At 44.1% G+C, this 18,808-nt stretch overlaps 1 protein-coding gene across 1 annotated transcript in view; it reads right to left on the reverse strand.

The window, feature by feature from the left end:
• Positions 1-14,520: 14,520 nt before the first annotated feature.
• Positions 14,521-18,808, reverse strand: part of LOC139579327 (zeta-sarcoglycan) — a 373,687-nt gene continuing 369,399 nt past the window's right edge. The window contains exon 8 of the mRNA XM_071407889.1: positions 14,521-16,887. Within this exon, the coding sequence (XP_071263990.1) occupies positions 16,684-16,887 (204 nt within the window). The 3' untranslated portion in view covers positions 14,521-16,683. The remainder of the gene's footprint in view (positions 16,888-18,808) is intronic.

Below are 18,808 nucleotides of genomic sequence, written 5' to 3' on the forward strand. Positions count from 1 at the left end.
CTCTAATGTTAAGGAAGTCTTGAGGCTTTGCTCACCTGAGTTAGAATAACTCATGATAAGCTGCAGACTATACTATTTACCAAGAGAATTTATCTCTATTTTTCATAGCTATCTATTTACCACCACAAACCGAAGCTGGCACTAAGAACACATTCAACGAGATGAATAGGGCCATAAGTATTTATTTCTGAAGTAAAGAAAAAACTGATAAAAGAACACCTCACTGCACAAATGGGACTGTGAAGAGACAGCCATTTTATATATATTGTACTTAATTTGCACTGTACTACGTATTAGACATAGATATTGTGTGTATGTACTGATATGTAGGCTGTGGCGGGCCGTGACGTGTATGTATGTGTGATGTTTTAAATGTATGTATTTCAGTCCTTGACTGATCATGTTCTGTACTATGTATTATGTCATGTTTCATTTGGACTCTACGGAGAGTAGTTGATGCTTTTGCAGAGGCTAATGGGGATCCTAAGAACAGACTAATAAGCAAACAAGAAAATGCATACCCGGAGGCGGCACTTCTTGTGCCCGGTGATTTAAATGCAGGGAATGTTAAATCTGTTTTACCTCATTTTTACCAGCATGCAATTAGAGGTAAAAACTCTAGATCACCTTTACTCCACACACAGAAATGCATAGAAAGTTCTCCCTCGCCCTCCATTTGGCAAATCTGACCATAACTCCATCCTTCTGATTGGTGAATACAAGCAAAAACTGAAAACAGGACGTACCAGTGAACTCTGGTCAGAAGGAGGAAGTGGATGCTAGGCTGCAGGAAAGGTTTCACCAGCACAGACTGGAATATGTTCCGGGATTCATCCAATAACATCGAGGAGTTTCCCAAATCAGACGCCAGCCTAATTAATAAGTGCATCAATGTAATGAGGTCTGTGTTTGTAACTTGTGTAGAGGAGTCAGGCGCAGGACAGCAGATATGAGTAAATAAACGTAATTTACTCAAAATAGACAAATATAGTACAGAAAAGCGAGCCCACATAACGGACCGTCTTACATACAAACAATTACTCACAAACAAACATGGGGGAACAGAGGGTTAAATAATGAACAAGTAACTGGGGGATTGAAACCAGGTGTGTAAGACAAAGACAAAACAAATGGAAAATGAGAAGTGGATCGGCGATGGCTAGAAGGCCGGTGTCGTCGACCGCCGAACGCCGCCCGAACAAGGACAGGGACCGACTTTGGCGGAAGTCGTGACAATCAACGACATTGTTCCCACGTGCTCCCGACAGAGTTCACTCTCATTCCAGTGCTTTTCTAAAGACATTGGAATTCTCTTGGAACATTATTGAGGATTTATGTTAAAAACATCCTAAAGAATGATTCCATACATCGTTTGATATGTTTCTACGACCTGTAACGGAACTTTTCGAGTTTTTGTCTGGACCTAGTGCTCATGAAGATGGATTACTGGGATGAGCACGCTAACAACTAGTGGCTATTTGGACATAAATTATGGGACTTTATGGAACTTTATGGAACAAATCAGTCATTTATTGTCAAACTGGGATTCCTGGGAATGCATTCTGATGAAGATCATCAAAGGTAAGTGAATATTTATCATGTTATTTCTAACTTCTGTGGACTCCAACATGGCGAAAATTTCTTTGGCTGGATTGGGCTCTGAGCGCGGTACCGACACTATGCTTTTTCCGTAACGTTTTTTTGAAATCTGACACAGCGGTTGCATTAAAGAGAAGTCTATCTTTAATTCTGTGAATAACACTTGTATCTTTTATCGATGTTTATTATGAGTATTTTTAGGGATTTCTGTGGCTATCTGCAAGATCACCGTATGTTTTGGAATCAAAACATTACTGCACGTAAACCGCGTGAATGTAAACTGAGATTTTTGGATATAAATTTGCACATTATCGAACAAAACATACATGTATTGTGTAACATGATGTCCTATGAGTGTCATCTGATGAAGATCATCAAAGGTTAGTGATTCATTTTATCTATATTTCTGCTCTTTGTGACTCCTATCTTTGTGAAAAAATGTCTGTGTGTTTTTTTGACTTGGCTCTGAACTAACATAATCATATATTGTGCTTTCACTGTAAAGCCTTTTTGAAATCGGACACGATGGGTAGATTAACAAGATGTTTATCTTTCATTTGCTGTATTGGACTTGTTAACTTCTTATGGCTGCAGGGTCAGTATTGAGTAGCTTGGATGAAAGGTGCCCAGAGGTGCCCATAGTAAACTGCCTGCTCCTCGGTCCTAGTTGCTAATATATGCATATTATTATTGGTATTGGATAGAAAACACTCTGAAGTTTCTAAAACTGTTTGAATGATGTCTGTGAGTATAACAGAACTCATATGGCAGGCAAAAACCTGAGAAAAAATCCAAACAGGAAGTGGGAATTCTGAGGCTGGTCGATTTTCAACCAAGACCCTATTGAATTCACAGTGAGATATGGATGAGTTCACATCCTACGGCTTCCACTAGATGTCAACAGTCTGTAGAACCTTCTCCCATGCCTCTACTGTGAAGTGGGGCCGAAGGAGACAGGAATTATTTAGGTCTATCATGACCTGACCATGCTCTGACCATGCGCATTCACATGAGAGGGAGCTATGTTCCATCGCACATCTGAAGTCAATGTAATTCTCCGGTTGGAACGTTATTCAAGATTTATGTTAAAAACATTCTAAAGATTGATTCAATACATCGTTTGACATGTTTCTACTGACTGTTACGGAACTTTTGGACATTTCGTCTGCTTTTAGTGAACGCGCTTCCTGACGTTGGATTTGTTTACCAAACACGCTAACAAAAATAGCTATTTGGACATAAATGATGGACATTACTGAACAAAACAAACAATTCTTGTGGAAGTGGGAGTCCTGGGAGTGCATTCCTACGAAGATCAGCAAAGGTAAGTGAAGATTTATAATGTTTTTTATGAGTTTTGTTGACTGCACAATTTGGCGGGTAACTGTATGGCTTGCTTTTGTGGCAGAACGCTGTCCTCAGATTATTGAATATTGTGCTTTTGCCATAAAGCTTTTTGAAATCTGACACAGCGGTTGCATTAAGAACAAGTGTATCTTTAATTCTATGTAAAACATGTATCTTTCATCAAAGTTTATGATGAGTATTTATGTTATTTGATGTGGCTCTCTGCAATTTCTCCGGATATTTAGGAGGCATTTCTGAACATGGTGCCAATGTAAACTGAGGTTTTTGGAAATAAATATGAACTTTATCGAACAAAACATATATGTATTGTGTAACATGAAGTCCTATGAGTGTCATCTGATGAAGATAATCAAAGGTTAGTGATTCATTTTATCTCTATTTCTGCTTTTGTGACTCCTGTCTTTGGCTGGGAAAATGATTGTGTTTGTCTGTGATGTTGCGTTGACCTAACATAATCGTTTGTGTTCGTCTAAAAGCCTATTTGAAATTGTACACTTTCTGGTGGGATTAACAACAAGATTACCTTTAAAATGGTATAAAATACATGTATGTTTGAGGAATTCATTTTATTAGTGAGATTTCTGTTGTTTGAATTTGGTCCTTGCACTTTCACTGGCTGTTGTCATATCATCCCGTTAACGGGATTGCAGCCATAAGAAGTTTTCATGTGTGAAAGTTAGATTTCCCCAAAATATTTTTGAATTTCCCGCGCTGCCTTTTCAGAGGAATGTTGTCGAGGGGTTCTGCTAGCGGAACGCCTGCGCTAGAAAGGTTAAAAGGCTGGTCATGGCTGACATCAACACCGAATCCCAGACACTGAGTACCTGTGATTCCAATTCGCATACCATCCCAACAGATCAACAAGAAACAGGAAACTATAAAAGATATTTGCTTACCACCCAATGCTTCGGAATTCAGACTGTCTACACTGCACTGTGTAACTGTTGCCTCTGAGCTCATAAATAAATCATCTTAGTATGACCTGGTACTCCAGCAAATCCTTATTTTATCATTTACACCACAATTTGTCACCCGTGACGTGACTGCCATATTGTTGACCTGCGGCTCCTGCGGCTCCGAGGGTAAATCTGCTGGCAGTGTCTGAGGGTAAATTCCTAGGAACGGAGATACTCGTCCTGACGTCCACAGGAGTTGAGGGTCAGCGATCGCTCAGTCAATGTTTTCCTCAGCTGGTATGTCATCATTGGAAGAGTTCTCAATGAATGAAATCCCTTTGTGCTAAGTGATAGAGAAAATGATAATTGAAAAAGAGGAAATGTGTATTCCTAGATCACTTTGCGCTAAGTGATCGTAGAGCATTCTCTATCCGCATAGTGCGATGCGCGTGGACCGGTTATGTTAGACTAGAATCTCAGGTTAAGGATAGCCTTATTAACCAGTGGACATGAATAGCTTTTCTGATACAGTTGAAACTAAGTATCATAGCAAAGCTGTGTTTGCTTTTTATGTGAGTAAGATACCAATTTGGATTAGTTCTCCAGTGGTTCAACAACAAATTAGGGATTATTTTAGCAGCAATTACATGGTTTAGGTTGTAGGAACTGATCCCTCCTCCTTGTGTGTGTGTGTGTGTGTGTGTGTGTGTGTGTGTGTGTGTGTGTGTGTGTGTGTGTGTGTGTGTGTGTGTGTGTGTGTGTGTGTGTGTGTGTGTGTGTGTGTGTGTGTGTGTGTGTGTGTGTGTGTGTGTGTGTGTGTGTGTGTGTGTGTGTGTGTGTGTGTGTGTGTGTGTGTGTGTGTGTGTGTGTGTGTGATAGGAACTCAAGATGGGATGATCCTGGAGAAGAAAAGTGTTCTCCCGGCCACCACATGCTACACAGGCCCATTGAAGGTGATGGTAAGCAAATGGGGTCCGAGTGTTGCCGAGGACGTGTCACAATGGCACCGCTGAACGATTGGAGATTTTCCCGAACAAGCTGGGCACCATCGGTGTGGTTAAATTGAAATTAGTCCCACAACAGTTGGAGAAAGTAGGGAAAGACAAGAAAAATAATATACGCTGGGATCATTTTCGAAATTGTGAAATTGAAGCAGAGACAAGGACAGAGAGAGAGAGGAAAAGTGCAGAGGGAACCCAGAAATGAAAGTCCTGAAGAAAAGAAATGCAAAGCAAGTGGGAACAGACGTAAAGATGAACTGTATCAACATCATCCACCACCCAATGCTCCCCCACCTCAACCAACAGCTACGCTACCACCTCCACACCCAGGACCCCCAGCAGCAGGAGTGGGGGCTGTGGGGGCAGACAGCGGAGAAACTGAGGAAGACGAAGAAGAAAAAGACACGCCTCTGACCACACACACTGAGTTCCAGAGTAGAATACCAACTCCTCTGACCACCACACACTGAGTTCCAGAGAAGAATACCAACTCCTCTGACCACCACACACTGAGTTCCAGAGCAGGAATACCAACTCCTCTGACCACCACACACTGAGTTCCAGAGTAGAATACCAACTCCTCTGACCACCACACACACTGAGTTCCAGCAGGGATAGAATACCAACTTCTCTCTGACCACCACACACACTGAGTTCCAGAGTAGAATACCAACTCCTCTGACCACCACACACTGAGTTCCAGAGTAGAATACCAACTCCTCTGACCACCACACACTGAGTTCCAGAGTAGAATACCAACTCCTCTGACCACCACACACTGAGTTCCAGAAGTAGAATACCAACTCCTCTGACCACCACACACACTGAGTTCCAGAGTAGAATACCAACTCCTCTGACCACCACACACTGAGTTCCAGAGTAGAATACCAACTCCTCTGACCACCACACACACTGAGTTCCAGAGTAGAATACCAACTCCTCTGACCACACACACTGAGTCCCAGAAGCAGCAATACCAACTCCTCTGACTACCACACACACTGAGTCCCAGAGTAGAATACCAAACCCTGACCACCACACAACGAGAAGGGCATCCTGATACAGCTTCCTCCTCCCAGTACTACGAGGGGAAGTAACGACTCACCTGCATTGGCTGGGAATCTCATCCCTTGACCACAGTCTGGTCACATGCCGTTCAAACTGAATCGTCGACAACAAGCTGCAGGAAGGAAGAAACAGCCAACGTTTTATGAGGGAGGGAACAGATGGAACTCGGGAGACAGAGGAAGAGGAACGTAGGATGGAGAAAGCAAGAGGAGGAAGGGGCTGCGGAGGAGGGAAGATGTGGAGGAGGAAGAGGGGAACCATGGAGGTGTTAGAACTGTCAACAGCCTGGCCACATTTTAACTCAATTGCCCCCAGAACAGGGGTGATGTGAGTGGCTATGATGAAGCTGAGTACAGTGATACCTACTAACCACCACCACCACATATGACAGCATCTGTATTCGGCAGAGTAGAGGGGGAGGCTCGACAGAGGACTGAGGAAGGGCGGTAGAAGGAAAAGAACAGACAGCAATGCTACTTTGGTGAGTACCCAATTTGATCTTCTAACAGTGCAGATTCACCTAATATAGATGTGTGTGTGGGCGGTGTGAAAATGTATTTCCTGGTCGATTCAGCGGCAACCATCTCCTCATTTATCTAAATGTAACAATTTAAAAGTTCCATTGTCAAAATATGTAATAAAGAATCCTGCCCGGGGCATCTGGCATTCCAATGGTAGAGAACCTTACCAAACGCCTTTCGGTCCAACTTGGTGATATTTTAAATCATAGTGTTGTTTATTACTCCTAACTGCCCTGTAAAGTTAATGGAAGAGAGACCTGATTGTGTAAGTTAGGAATTAACATTTCTTGCATCGAGGAAGGTAGAGCACCTCCCTATCCACATCGACAGGACAGCAGTGTGGAAGAAGGTGGAACGTTTTAAGTTCCTCTGTGTTCGTATCACCAACAAAACTCACAGGTTGGTGAAGAAGGCGCAACAACGCCTCTTCAACCTCAGCAGGCTGAAAAAGTATGGCTTGATACCGAAAACCCGAACTAACTTTTACAGGTGCACAATTGATAGCATCCTGTCGGGGGCTGTGGTCCACCGCCTGGTACAGCAACTGCACCGCCCACAACCGCAGGGCTCTCCAGAGGGAGGTGCAGTCTGCACAATCGCATAACCGGGGACAGACTCACCTGCCCTCCAGGACACCTACAACACCCGATGTCACAGCAAGGCAAAAAAGATCATCAAGGAACAACCACCACCAGAGCCACTACCTGTTCACCCCGCTATCATCCAGAACGCGAGGTCAGTACAGTTGTATCAGAGCTGGCACAGAGAGATTGAAAAACAGCTTCCTCATCTCAAGGCTATCAGATTGTTAAACAGCCACCACTAGCACAGAGAGGTGGCTTCCTACCTACAGACTTGATATCATTGGCCACTTTAATAAATGGAAACACTATTCACTTTAATAATGCCATTTTAATAATGTTTACATATCTCACATTATTTTGTTGTGGAATTTGTTAGATATTAGGTTTTGTTGTGGAATTGTTAGATATGACCTGGTATATACTGCTGCACTGTCGGATCTAGAAGCATAAGCATTTCACTACACTCACAATAACATCTGCTAACCATGTGTATGTGACCAATAAAACTTGATTTGATTTGGGGATTTGAGAGGATACCAAATGGAAAGAATTTGGGACATGGGTTAAGGGCGTGAGGTTGGCAACTGACAGGGAGGCTCAGCCAGACGGGAGAGCATTCTCCCCTGGGGCTCACAGAAAGGATGTGAACAGCACGAACGCAGTGCACAGAGGAGACAATGAAGCCCCTGTTCCTGTTCCCCTTGCACCTAACCAGCCCGCCCCTGACAGCGCACTGTTGTCTCAGGTTCCGGACTGTTTATGGCCAAAGGATAAATATGACATAGGGAAGATGAGAGGAGCAACATCTGTGACCTTCTCTCCTAAAAGCACATATCGGTCCCACAAGGCACAGTACCCCTTGCGTAAGGTAGCATTGGCAAAATCCTGACCTCTCTGCTGAGCAAGGGAGCTGTTGTCACTTGTACGTCATCACCTTGCAACACACCAATTTGTACCGGTTAGAAAAGCATCTGGTGAATGGAGAATGGTACAAGATCTTAGATGCAGTGTACGCCATGGCCCCAGTAGTGCCAAACCCACTCACTATCCTTACTTCTGTCCCGCCAGATTCAAATTGCTTTACAGTTGTTGATTTGGCTAATGCATTTTTTAGCATTCCTGCGCACCCTGATTCTCAGTATTGGTTTGTGTTTTTCTTTCAAAGACTAGATTATATTGAGAGCCCTGTCATTTTTACGGATGAATTGAGTTCGAACTTGCTGTCATTTGTGCCGCTTAAAGGGAGCACTCTTGTTCAGTATGTTGATGACCTCCTTCTCTGCTCTCCTGACAGAGAATTATGTCAAATTAATACTGTTGCACTGCTACATTTTCTAGCTGATAACAGCCCCAAGGCCTTGAAAAACAAATGAACATCTGTCCAACAGACTGTTAAATATTTGGGACAAGTTATCACATCAGGGGGCAGAAGCTTTGCTACAGACAGGGTTGACGCTTGGCTACACACAGGGTTAAAGCTACTTTACAAGTTCATAAACTATGCACCAAGGAACATATGTTGACACTGCTGGGAATGGCAGGCTATTGTAGAGTTTGGTTAAATTGATTATGCTGAAATTGTCCAACTTCTCTCTGATCTCATTCACTTGAAACCCACGGCCAGCTCAGATAGAGTGGACTAAAGATGGTGAAGAATCGTTCATTCGGCTTAAACAGGCACTCTCGTCGCCACCTTGTTTTGGGGTTCCCTGATCACTCCAAACCTTTCCGTTTGTTTGTTTCGGAAAATAATGGGTATATGTCAACAGTACTGAAACAAACTGTGGTGAGATGAGACCTGTTGGTTTCTACTGGAAACGTCTCCACTCTGTGGCGGCAGCAACGGAGGCAGTGTTGGCCTGTGCTGACATTGTAGCTATGCGGCCCTTAACTTAACTTAACCCTTAACTTAACACTTGCCTCATTATGTCTTCTCCCTTATCTCACAGGCAAGGACAGCACATCTCACCCCCGCAAGGCTGCTACATAGGCAGAATGTGTTACTTACAATGTGGCATGTTACTCTGAACCGATGTACGGTCTTAAACCCTGCAACCTTACACCCCACACAGTCTGACGGTGATGCACATGACTGCAGTGTGGTGGTTGATCTCTTGTGTAAACCGCGCCCTGATCTCCAAGATGTGACTATACCTAACGGTGATCTAATCTGTTTTGTTGATGTTCGTGCGAAACGTTCTTCATCAGGTGATCCAGTTGCATCTTATGCTGTGTGTACACCCCACAGTGTTGAGGAGGCAGCCAGACTGCCCTCCCACTTCTCCTCACAGGCAGCAGAGCTGTTTGCTCTCACACATGCCTTTGTGTTGGGAAAGGGAAAGTCCCTCACAGTGTATACTGCGTATACTATATGCTTTTGGTGTCTGTCACATTTCTGGAACACTGTGGGAACATTGTGTTTTCCTCAACTCAATAGCACACCATAACACGGTTAAATAACTGCTTGAGGCAGTACTCCTGCCCTCCACACTTGCTATTTGTAAATGTGCATCTCATACCAAACACACCGATGCTGTTTCTCTAGGAAATGCTGCTGCAGACTGTGCAGCGAAAGCGCCTGCTGATTCCCCTACCTCCCCTCTCCTTGTGATGTCATGCATCAACCCTGCCACCTCTCTTTCCTTTAATGATGTCTCTCTGCTACAACAGGGGGCTGATGGAGTGGAAAAGAAGCGTTGGCAGCAAACATGCGTGACCCCTCTGATGGTGTCTGGAAGGGCCCAACGGGCCTCCCTTTACTCCCTCCAGTGGCTTTTCCCTACCTTGCAAAATTGTCACATGTAAAGGGAGGCCTGTCGGGCACTTCCAGTGTTACTTCATTGGGACAAAGGGGTCTGAAAAATCCCCTGAATAATACCAATCGTAGCCTGGTACTGTAAGTCCAGCGCGGTATATATACCAATGCTTGGAGAAGTTACTACCAGGCCATTATCACTGCAAGAAATGTTAATTCCTAACTTACACAATAGGTCTCTTTCCATTAAATTTACAGGGCAGTTAGGAGAATAAACAACACTATGATTTAAAATCTATCTGTGTAATACGTCTGTGTGTAGCTGGTGTAGATGAGTCAGGCGCAGGACAGCAGATAAGAGTAATGTACGCAATATTACTCAACAATAATCATAATACACGTCAAATAAATCCAAGGCCACAATAACGGACCACAATACAATAAACAATCACTCACAAACAAACATGGGGGAACAGAGGGTTAAATAATGAACAAGTAATTGAGGGATTGAAACCAGGTGTGTATGACAAGGACAAAACAAATGGAAAATGAAAAGTGGATCGGCAATGGCTAGAAGGCCGGTGACGTCGACCGCCAAACGCCGCCCGAACAAGGGACCGACTTCGGCGGAAGTCGTGACAATCTGTGCAGCCCATAATGTTGGAAGAGCTACACCCATTTCAGCTCACCCCACACCTGAGATGCCTTTCAGTCACTTGATGAGTATTGTCTGGTAATAGTGGACATGTTTTCTAAATGGATAGAATGTTTTCCATGCAGGCATGCGTCATCATCTACAGTATCTAAGGCACTAATGAGAGAAATTGTTCCCAGTTGGGGGATTCCGACAAAATTCTCAAGCGACAATGGCTCACATTTTTTAAATAATGTAATAAAGAGTTTATCTGAGTGTCTCACTGTTCATATCATCCGGCTAGTTGGGGCGCAGTAGAATGCGTCAACCAAACCGTGAAAACGAAGCTATGTAAAGTTATGGCTGAGCAAAGGCTGAGGAAAATTGTGGAGGAGACTTCTCTCCCATGGGTAGAGCCCATTGTTCTACTGGACTGTCGCCCCATGAAATACTTACAGGAAGGCCGATGAAGATGTACAACGTGCCGGTGAAGCTGGCCCAGCTCACCTTGACCAGTGTGGACGAACAGATGGTGAAGTATATGATAGAACTTAAGAGCTGCCCTATCCGAGCCAAAGGGAGGACAGCTGCATAAGATCTCCCCTGGCGACTGGATCGTGGTGAAGGATCTCAGACGAAAGCACTGGCACCAACCTCGCTGGAGGGGACCATACCAGGTGCTGCTGACCACTCCGACTGCGGTCAGGATCGCTGAAAGGGACAACTGGATCCAAGGATCCCACTGCCGGAAGGTGGGCAACCCTGAGGACGATCAGATCTGAGGTGATGGCAGCAATTCACACTTTTCATCCTGGGACTGGACTGCTGCTCTGTTCAACAGGACAGATTGGTGTCAAAAGTTGGAGGGTAGGATTGAGTGGCAATGAACATTCTGACAATTCACCAGCTCACCCCCATGACCCTCCCCCAATCTACTTTGATGAATTGATGTATTTTATCCATAACAAGGTGCCTCAAACCAATGGACATTGACCGTGTTTGTGGACTGACACCTAAATCGGTGTCAGGGGTTTTTCCCCTGATGGCAATAAGACTTACTGATGTTTCATTCATCAATTGAGATGTTTCATTCATCAATTGTTCCCTACACTGTTTCATACAGGCCAATGTCTATCCCCTCACACTGTTTATAAGACCAATCACTGAGAGCTATGCAAATACTACAACTCCAAAAATGCGTGAACTGAACTGCAGACGAACGCCTGGCTTTAATTGTTCCTGATACTGTTGTTATTGAGGTTATTCCTGAATCTTTCTCTTGGTGTGTGAGATTCACTGGTTCTGGAATTGGGAGTGTTAGATAGCCACCTCTGTAAAAAGGGTGTAATGGGAAACGTTAATTGTATGTGTCCACATACATCAAATCAAATTGTATTGTAGACCTTACAGTGAAATGCTTACTTACAAACCCTTAACCAACAATTCAGTTTTAAGAAAAATAAGTGTTAAGTAAAAAATAGATAAGTAAAAAATAAAAGTAACACATAAATGAGTATGCGTCTGACCTTGTAATACTGTGTGAAACGGTCCTATTATAATCTCCTGTTCTTGGGAGTATCATCATGTGTTGCAAACCAGCTTGCACCTGCGTCTTTGTATAGATGAAGTCCCGCCCAAGAACAGGAAACTATAAAGATATGTGCTTATCACCCAATGCTTCGGAATTCAGACTGTCTACACTGCACTGAGTAACTGTTCCCTCTGAGCTCAGAAATAAAGAATCTTAGTTTGACTTGGACTCCAGCAAATCCTTATTTTATAATATCCACAACAGTCAGCAAGAAAAAGGTGCTGATCGCGGACTACAGGAAATGGAGGCAGACAGCGGGTCGAGAGCTTCACGTTCCTTGGTGTCCTTTTGAAGAAAGCACGAAAATGCCTCTTCCCCCTCAGGAGGCTGAAACTATTTTGGCATGGTCTCCCAGATCCTCAAAAAGTTCTACAGCGTCTTGACTGCATCACCCCTTGGTATGGCACATTCTTGGCATCCGACCGCAAGGCGCTACAGAGGGTAGTGCGTACGGTCCTGTACATCACTGAGGCAGAGCTCCTTGTCATCCATGACCTCTATACCAGGTGGTGTCAGAGGAAGGCCCTAAAAATTGTTAAAACACTCCAGCCACCCAAGTCATAGACTGTCCTCTCTACTACCGCATGGCAAGTCATAGACTGTCCTCTCTACTACCGCATGGCAAGTCATAGACTGTCCTCTCTACTACCGCATGGCAAGTCATAGACTGTCCTCTCTACTACCGCATGGCAAGTCATAGACTGTCCTCTCTACTACCGCATGGCAAGCCATAGACTGTCCTCTCTACTACCGCACGGCAAGCCATACCGATGCATCAAGTCTGGAACCAACAGGACCCCGAACAGCTTCTACCCCCAAGCCGTAAGACTGAAAAAATACTTCATCCGGGAAGTTATTGGTTAACTATTTAACTATCTGCATTGACCCTTTGTGTACTAACTCTTTTGACTCATTCACTGCTGCTACTGTTTATTATTCTTCAAGTTGCCTTGTTACTTGACCCTTACACATATTTACACATCTACCTCAGTTACTTCGTACCACTGCACATCAACGCAGTACCCCGTGTATATAGCCAAGTTATCGTTTCTCATTGTGTATTTATTCCTTGTGTTATTTCTCTATTTTTCTCTCTCCATTGTTGAAAGGGGCCCTTAAGCATTTCACTGTTAGTCTAAACCTGTTGTTTACAAAGCATGTGACAAATAACATTTGATTTGAGTGTTAAGAGGAAATGACAGAACATTATTCTGTCTCCTCTACTCTATCTCTGAACCGCTGGCCTGGGAGCAGCTAGGCTGTGATGCAAATCCGCATTCATCATCCTGCCACTGTCATCTTAGAGAGAGAAAGAGAGAAAGAGTGAAAGAGAGAGTGAAAGAGGGAGAGAAAGAGAGAGAGCGAGAGCAGATGTGTGTCTGTGTGTTGGAAGAGATAAGATGTTTTGTTAGTCCACAATCATGCATACTTATGTGACATAACATGATATGTCTGAGGCTACACATGTGTGTACCAATATGAGTGTGTGTATGAATCAAAATAGGTTCTGTGGACATGACTATCCCATGTCCCAAGACAAATCCTACAGCAGAGGTTCCCAAACTCGGTCCTGGGGCCCCCCCTGGGTGCACGTTGTGGTTTCTGCCCTAGCACTACACAGCTGATTCAAATCATCAAAGCTTGATCATGAGTAGGTTATTTGAATCAGCTGTGTAGTGCTAGGGCAGAAACCAAAACATGCACCCGGGGGGCCAGGATCCAGTTTGGGAAGAAAGAAAGAGGGAGAGTTAGAAAGATGGCAAGAAAAAAGGGAAAGAAAAAGAGGGAGAAGAACAGAGGCTGGGCTTCCTTGTCATTTTCCCGTTCAATAACATGACATTGTTCACATAATGTGACACTGAAACAGACAATGAAAACGTGACATTTGATATGATCAAGTGGAGAACATTGGCGGCTATAAAAGCAAAGTGGAGCGAGTGTCTAACTGACAATGAAACTGACCCACGTTGTTTCACTCTGGTTTTAAATGCATGTTAGGCCCTGGCCTGGTGGCATTGTTGAGATTGAAGTCTCTTAAAATGACTACTCACTGTTGACCGTTTCATGTCATCTACGGTGCAGTATATGGAACTGCCGTGGGGAACAAACCAATGGCAGAACGGTTACACTGCTTCTCCCAAATAAAGACATTTAACGATGTCCACCGCTATTCTCATAACACTACTTGATTAATCGACCAAAGGCTATGGCCCAAAGTCATGTTATGTGGAGTCACCTTGTAAGTTTCTATGTCTAGATCTTCAACCGTTTTGTATGGATGCACAGAAAGCAGGAACACAGCTGGCGTACAACAGGAAATAAAACTCAAAACAGATTTTGTCATTGGATAATATTGCCATTTTACAACAATCTTACAAACACATTGCATAAAATCTAAGAAAATATATATATATTTATATATATCTTTAAATCATTATTAAAACACGTGGTTGTGTATTTACATACATGTGAATATGAATAAATAGCTTTTTCTTTTCTTAAATCAATGTATCCACTTAATGCTTACAAAACATATTGTGTCCATATTGTTTGTAGTTGTATGTGTATGTGGTTGGACAGTTAAATATCATAACTTTAAACTCTCCCCAGTTTCCTTACTTTTGACCAAGACTCAAAAGAGACTGGGAACGGGATTCAAACAAACCACAAGTGATTGGATGGAGGCTGTATGAGGTCATCTTGCTGTGACAGAAGTGGGACATACTGGAGTCTTGTGAGGGTAAAATGAGTATAACATCCTAATCAAATAAACATCAGATTGGGTATACCAATCGTATATGATAAGTCTGTATTGTTCAATAGAATTAAAAGCCTAAAATAAAAAAAATTGCGGTCGAATACTTTTCATGGTGATGCTACCCCAGGGCAGTGAAGGGGACATTGTTTTACATAAGGTGCCATCTTTTGGACGGGACGTTAAACGGGTGTCCTGACTCTGCGGTCATTAAAGATCCCATGGCACTTATCGTAGAGTAGGCTAAATCTGGCTAAATTCCCAATCTGGCCCTCATACCATCATGGTCACCTAATCATCCCCAGTTTACAATTGGCTCATTCATCCTCCCTCCTCTCCCCTGTAACTATTCCCCACGTTGTTGATGTGAATGAGAATGTGTTCTGTTAACTTACCTGGTAAAATAAGTGATAGTGATTAGTGATTCAGCTCTGATAGACAAAGGATAAATACTGCACTTTGTGGTAATATTACTTTATGTTACATTAGACCATGATTTCAGAGCAGGGAAATTGGCCACAACCTCAAAATGTAGAACGTACACATGACCATAGCACTTCAAATTAAAAACTAGAAAGTCAACCCTGGAGCATTCTCAGATTCAGGATGTGTTTATAAAACAATATCGTTTTATTTTTCATTTTATTGGTATTGTTATATACATGGCATAATTTTGTGCTTTTTTTTATCAAGAAAACATCAGAGGGAAAAAAAGAAGTGTACTTGAAGTCTGTGTAGAGATTTGGACAAGGCTTCAAGCCAAAGACAGTTTTCCAGTGAGTTAACGATGATCCACTGAAGAGGATGAGAACGTTGGAGGTGATGTGCTTTACCAACAATAGCAAAGGCACCTGTGTATCGCTTTCTTAGAAAAACAAATCAGTCCACGCAAATCTCTCGGTTCAAGTTCGACCCGGCGCCGGCGCAACACTCATTCTCCATCTGAGAACGATAGAAAAATAGAAAAAAACGGAGAAAACAAATTGTCACTTTATATCGTTTTTTTGTTCCATCAAAATTTTGGAAGAAGGGGCTTTATCCCCAAGCCTCATTTTTCAAGGGATTCCTGATTTTTCTTCTTTGTTTGGGAGGACTGTGAGAGAGAGATGATGAAGGGAGGAGAAAGAGAGCAGGAGAGAGAACGACAGAGAGGGTTAGAGAAAGAAATAACAACTGACGGAAAGGAAGAGTAATACAAAGAAAGAAGGAAGAGGGGAAAAAGAAAGAGAGAGGGAAATGAGAAAGAGACAGAAAGAGAGAGGGAGATGAGAAAGAGACAGAAAGAGAGGAGAGAAAGACAGAAAGAGAGAGGGAGATGAGAAAGAGACAGAAAGAGAGAGACAGAGATGAGAAAGAGAGAGGGAGATGAGAAAGAGACAGAAAGAGAGAGGGAGATGAGAAAGAGACAGAAAGAGAGAGGGAGATGAGAAAGAGACAGAAAGAGAGAGGGAGATGAGAAAGAGACAGACAGAGAGGAGAAAGAGACAGACAGAGAGGAGAGAGAGACAGAAAGAGAGAGGGAGATGAGAAAGAGACAGACAGAGAGGAGAAAGAGACAGACAGAGAGGAGAAAGAGACAGAAAGAAAGGAGAAAGAGACAGAAAGAGAGAGGGAGATGAGAAAGAGACAGAAAGAGAGAGGGAGATGAGAAAGAGACAGAAAGAGAGAGGGAGATGAGAAAGAGACAGAAAGAGAGAGTGAACACCACAGAGAAAGAAAATAAATGAAGAATGTCTGTCAAAGAAAGTAGATCTATCGATGGATGGGGAACAGTATGGATGGGAAACAGTATGGATGGGGAACAGTATGGATGGGGATCAGGGTCTGTTGGGCTCCTGGTATCCTGGACTGGGATCCTAACGAGGGGAAGGCCTTTCTGGTGTTCAGCGGTCCGCTGCCCCCTCCCCTCTCTCAGCTCCACAGACACACGTTGCTGGTCGTCTGGCAGGTGGAGCCCTTCTCAGCCGGGGACAGGTAGAGCTTGCCGCTTGGGCACACGCACAGCTCGTACACAGTCTGTTTGGGGTACGTGGTGCCCGGCGCCCCGTGCAGCGGGTCCGCCGCTGTCCCGTGAGGAATGTTCCCCAGCCGAATTGTGGTGGAATCTAAAAAGATCTGGAGAGTGAGAGAAAAAGAAAGAAGGAGAGATAAAGAGGGAGAAAAAGACAATAAGATATAAAACAGAAGGAAGTGAATACAGACAGACAGACAGACAGACAGACAGAGACAGACAGACAGACAGACAGACAGACAGACAGACAGACAGACAGACAGACAGACAGACAGACAGACAGAGCTCTTTTTCAAAGTGCTCAATCGCTATAGCAAGGTAATTCTAGTGTCTTAATGGTTCCTCACTCCTGCACTATCTAGCTCTCCATGTCGTGACACTCGTAAAATACAGTCTCTCTAAATTGGCCGCCAGATGACAGAGGGACACTTCCTGTCCAGTTAAACCATAGAAACAGAATGGAATTACCATGGAAATGATCACATACCAGGCAGCCATTGCGAGAGTACCCATGAGTTTACCAGTCAAATTGTGAGGGTTAGAGGTTTCTATGGATTCTATTTCTGATTTCAACACCCTTATGCGACCATGGCCTCTCCATCTGTCAAGAGACAACACCTGTGCAGAAGAACCAGCAGCAGTCAGTCAGTAGCATCTCCTCTCCCCGTGTAATGAGCACCATACACTCCATTAGAAGAGCCTTCACTAGGAGTGTGTATCGTTTATGAAGTGTCATACACACCGCTAACGACGCAATGGAGGGGCGAGAGTGAGAAGGAGCGAGACAAATATAAGGAGAAAGAGAGGGAGAGATGGAGAGAGAGAGAGGGGAAGAGAGAGGGATAGAGAGAGATTTGTATTTCAAAAGCTGAGTGCTCCTGGTATCGCAATTGAAACAGGCAGCGATCAACTTAGAACTCATTAGATCCCCTCTTATTTATTGACGGATATTTATTCGTTTATCCATTTATTTATTTATATATGAATTTATCTAAGTATAAAGTAACAAGAGCACTCCTTGACAGCCTTAAGTAGCTCGCTACCCGGTAATCTTTCCCGGCATTTACCCACCATCATTCATGTACCCCATTTTCATGATGAAGGAGAAAAGAGAAATATACTAAATGGAGAGAGTGACATTGCAGAGAGAGAGAGAGAGAAATAAAGAGAGAGAGAGAGAAAGTGTAGGAACCAGGAAAGAGAACGCTGGTAGTCAGATATAAGCCGGCGGTAGCGAACCAATTAGTGTAAGTAATGGCGTCTCCGCAAGCTGACAGGCCATATCTTCAACAGCGTAAACACAAACAAAAGCCCAGACACACTCCTCCCTCCCCCACTGACTCCCTCCCTCCCCGACTCCCTCCCTCCCTGACTCCCTCCCTCCTCCTCCTCTCCCCAGCATGATGATGGATCAGAGACGACAGCCGCCGCCATCTTTATCATCTTTCCTTTGATTACCTGGAGCACCACTAATAGTGCATAGTCCACAGGTCTGGCCTGGTCTGTCAAGGCCTTTAGCTAACTCCACAGGTCTGGCCTGGTCTGCCATGGCCGTTAGCTAACTCCACAGGTCTGGCCTGGTCTGCCATGGCCGTTAGCTAACTCCACAGGTCTGGCCTGGTCTGCCATGGCCATTAGCTAACTCCACAGGTCTGGCCTGGTCTGCCATGGCCGTTAGCTAACTCCACAGGTCTGGCCTGGTCTGCCATGGCCGTTAGCTAACTCCACAGGTCTGGCCTGGTCTGCCATGGCCGTTAGCTAACTCCACAGGTCTGGCCTGGTCTGCCATGGCCATTAGCTAACTCCACAGGTCTGGCCTGGTCTGCCATGGCCATTAGCTAACTCCACAGGTCTGGCCTGGTCTGCCATGGCCGTTAGCTAACTCCACAGGTCTGGCCATCTGCCATGGCCGTAAGCTAACTCCACAGGTCTGGCCTGGTCTGCCATGACCGTAAGCTAACTCCACAGGTCTGGCCTGGTCTGCCATGGCCGTAAGCTAACTCCACAGGTCTGACCTGATCTGCT

Source organism: Salvelinus alpinus, chromosome 6, assembly GCF_045679555.1.
Source record: "Salvelinus alpinus chromosome 6, SLU_Salpinus.1, whole genome shotgun sequence".
NCBI classification, from domain to species: domain Eukaryota; kingdom Metazoa; phylum Chordata; class Actinopteri; order Salmoniformes; family Salmonidae; genus Salvelinus; species Salvelinus alpinus.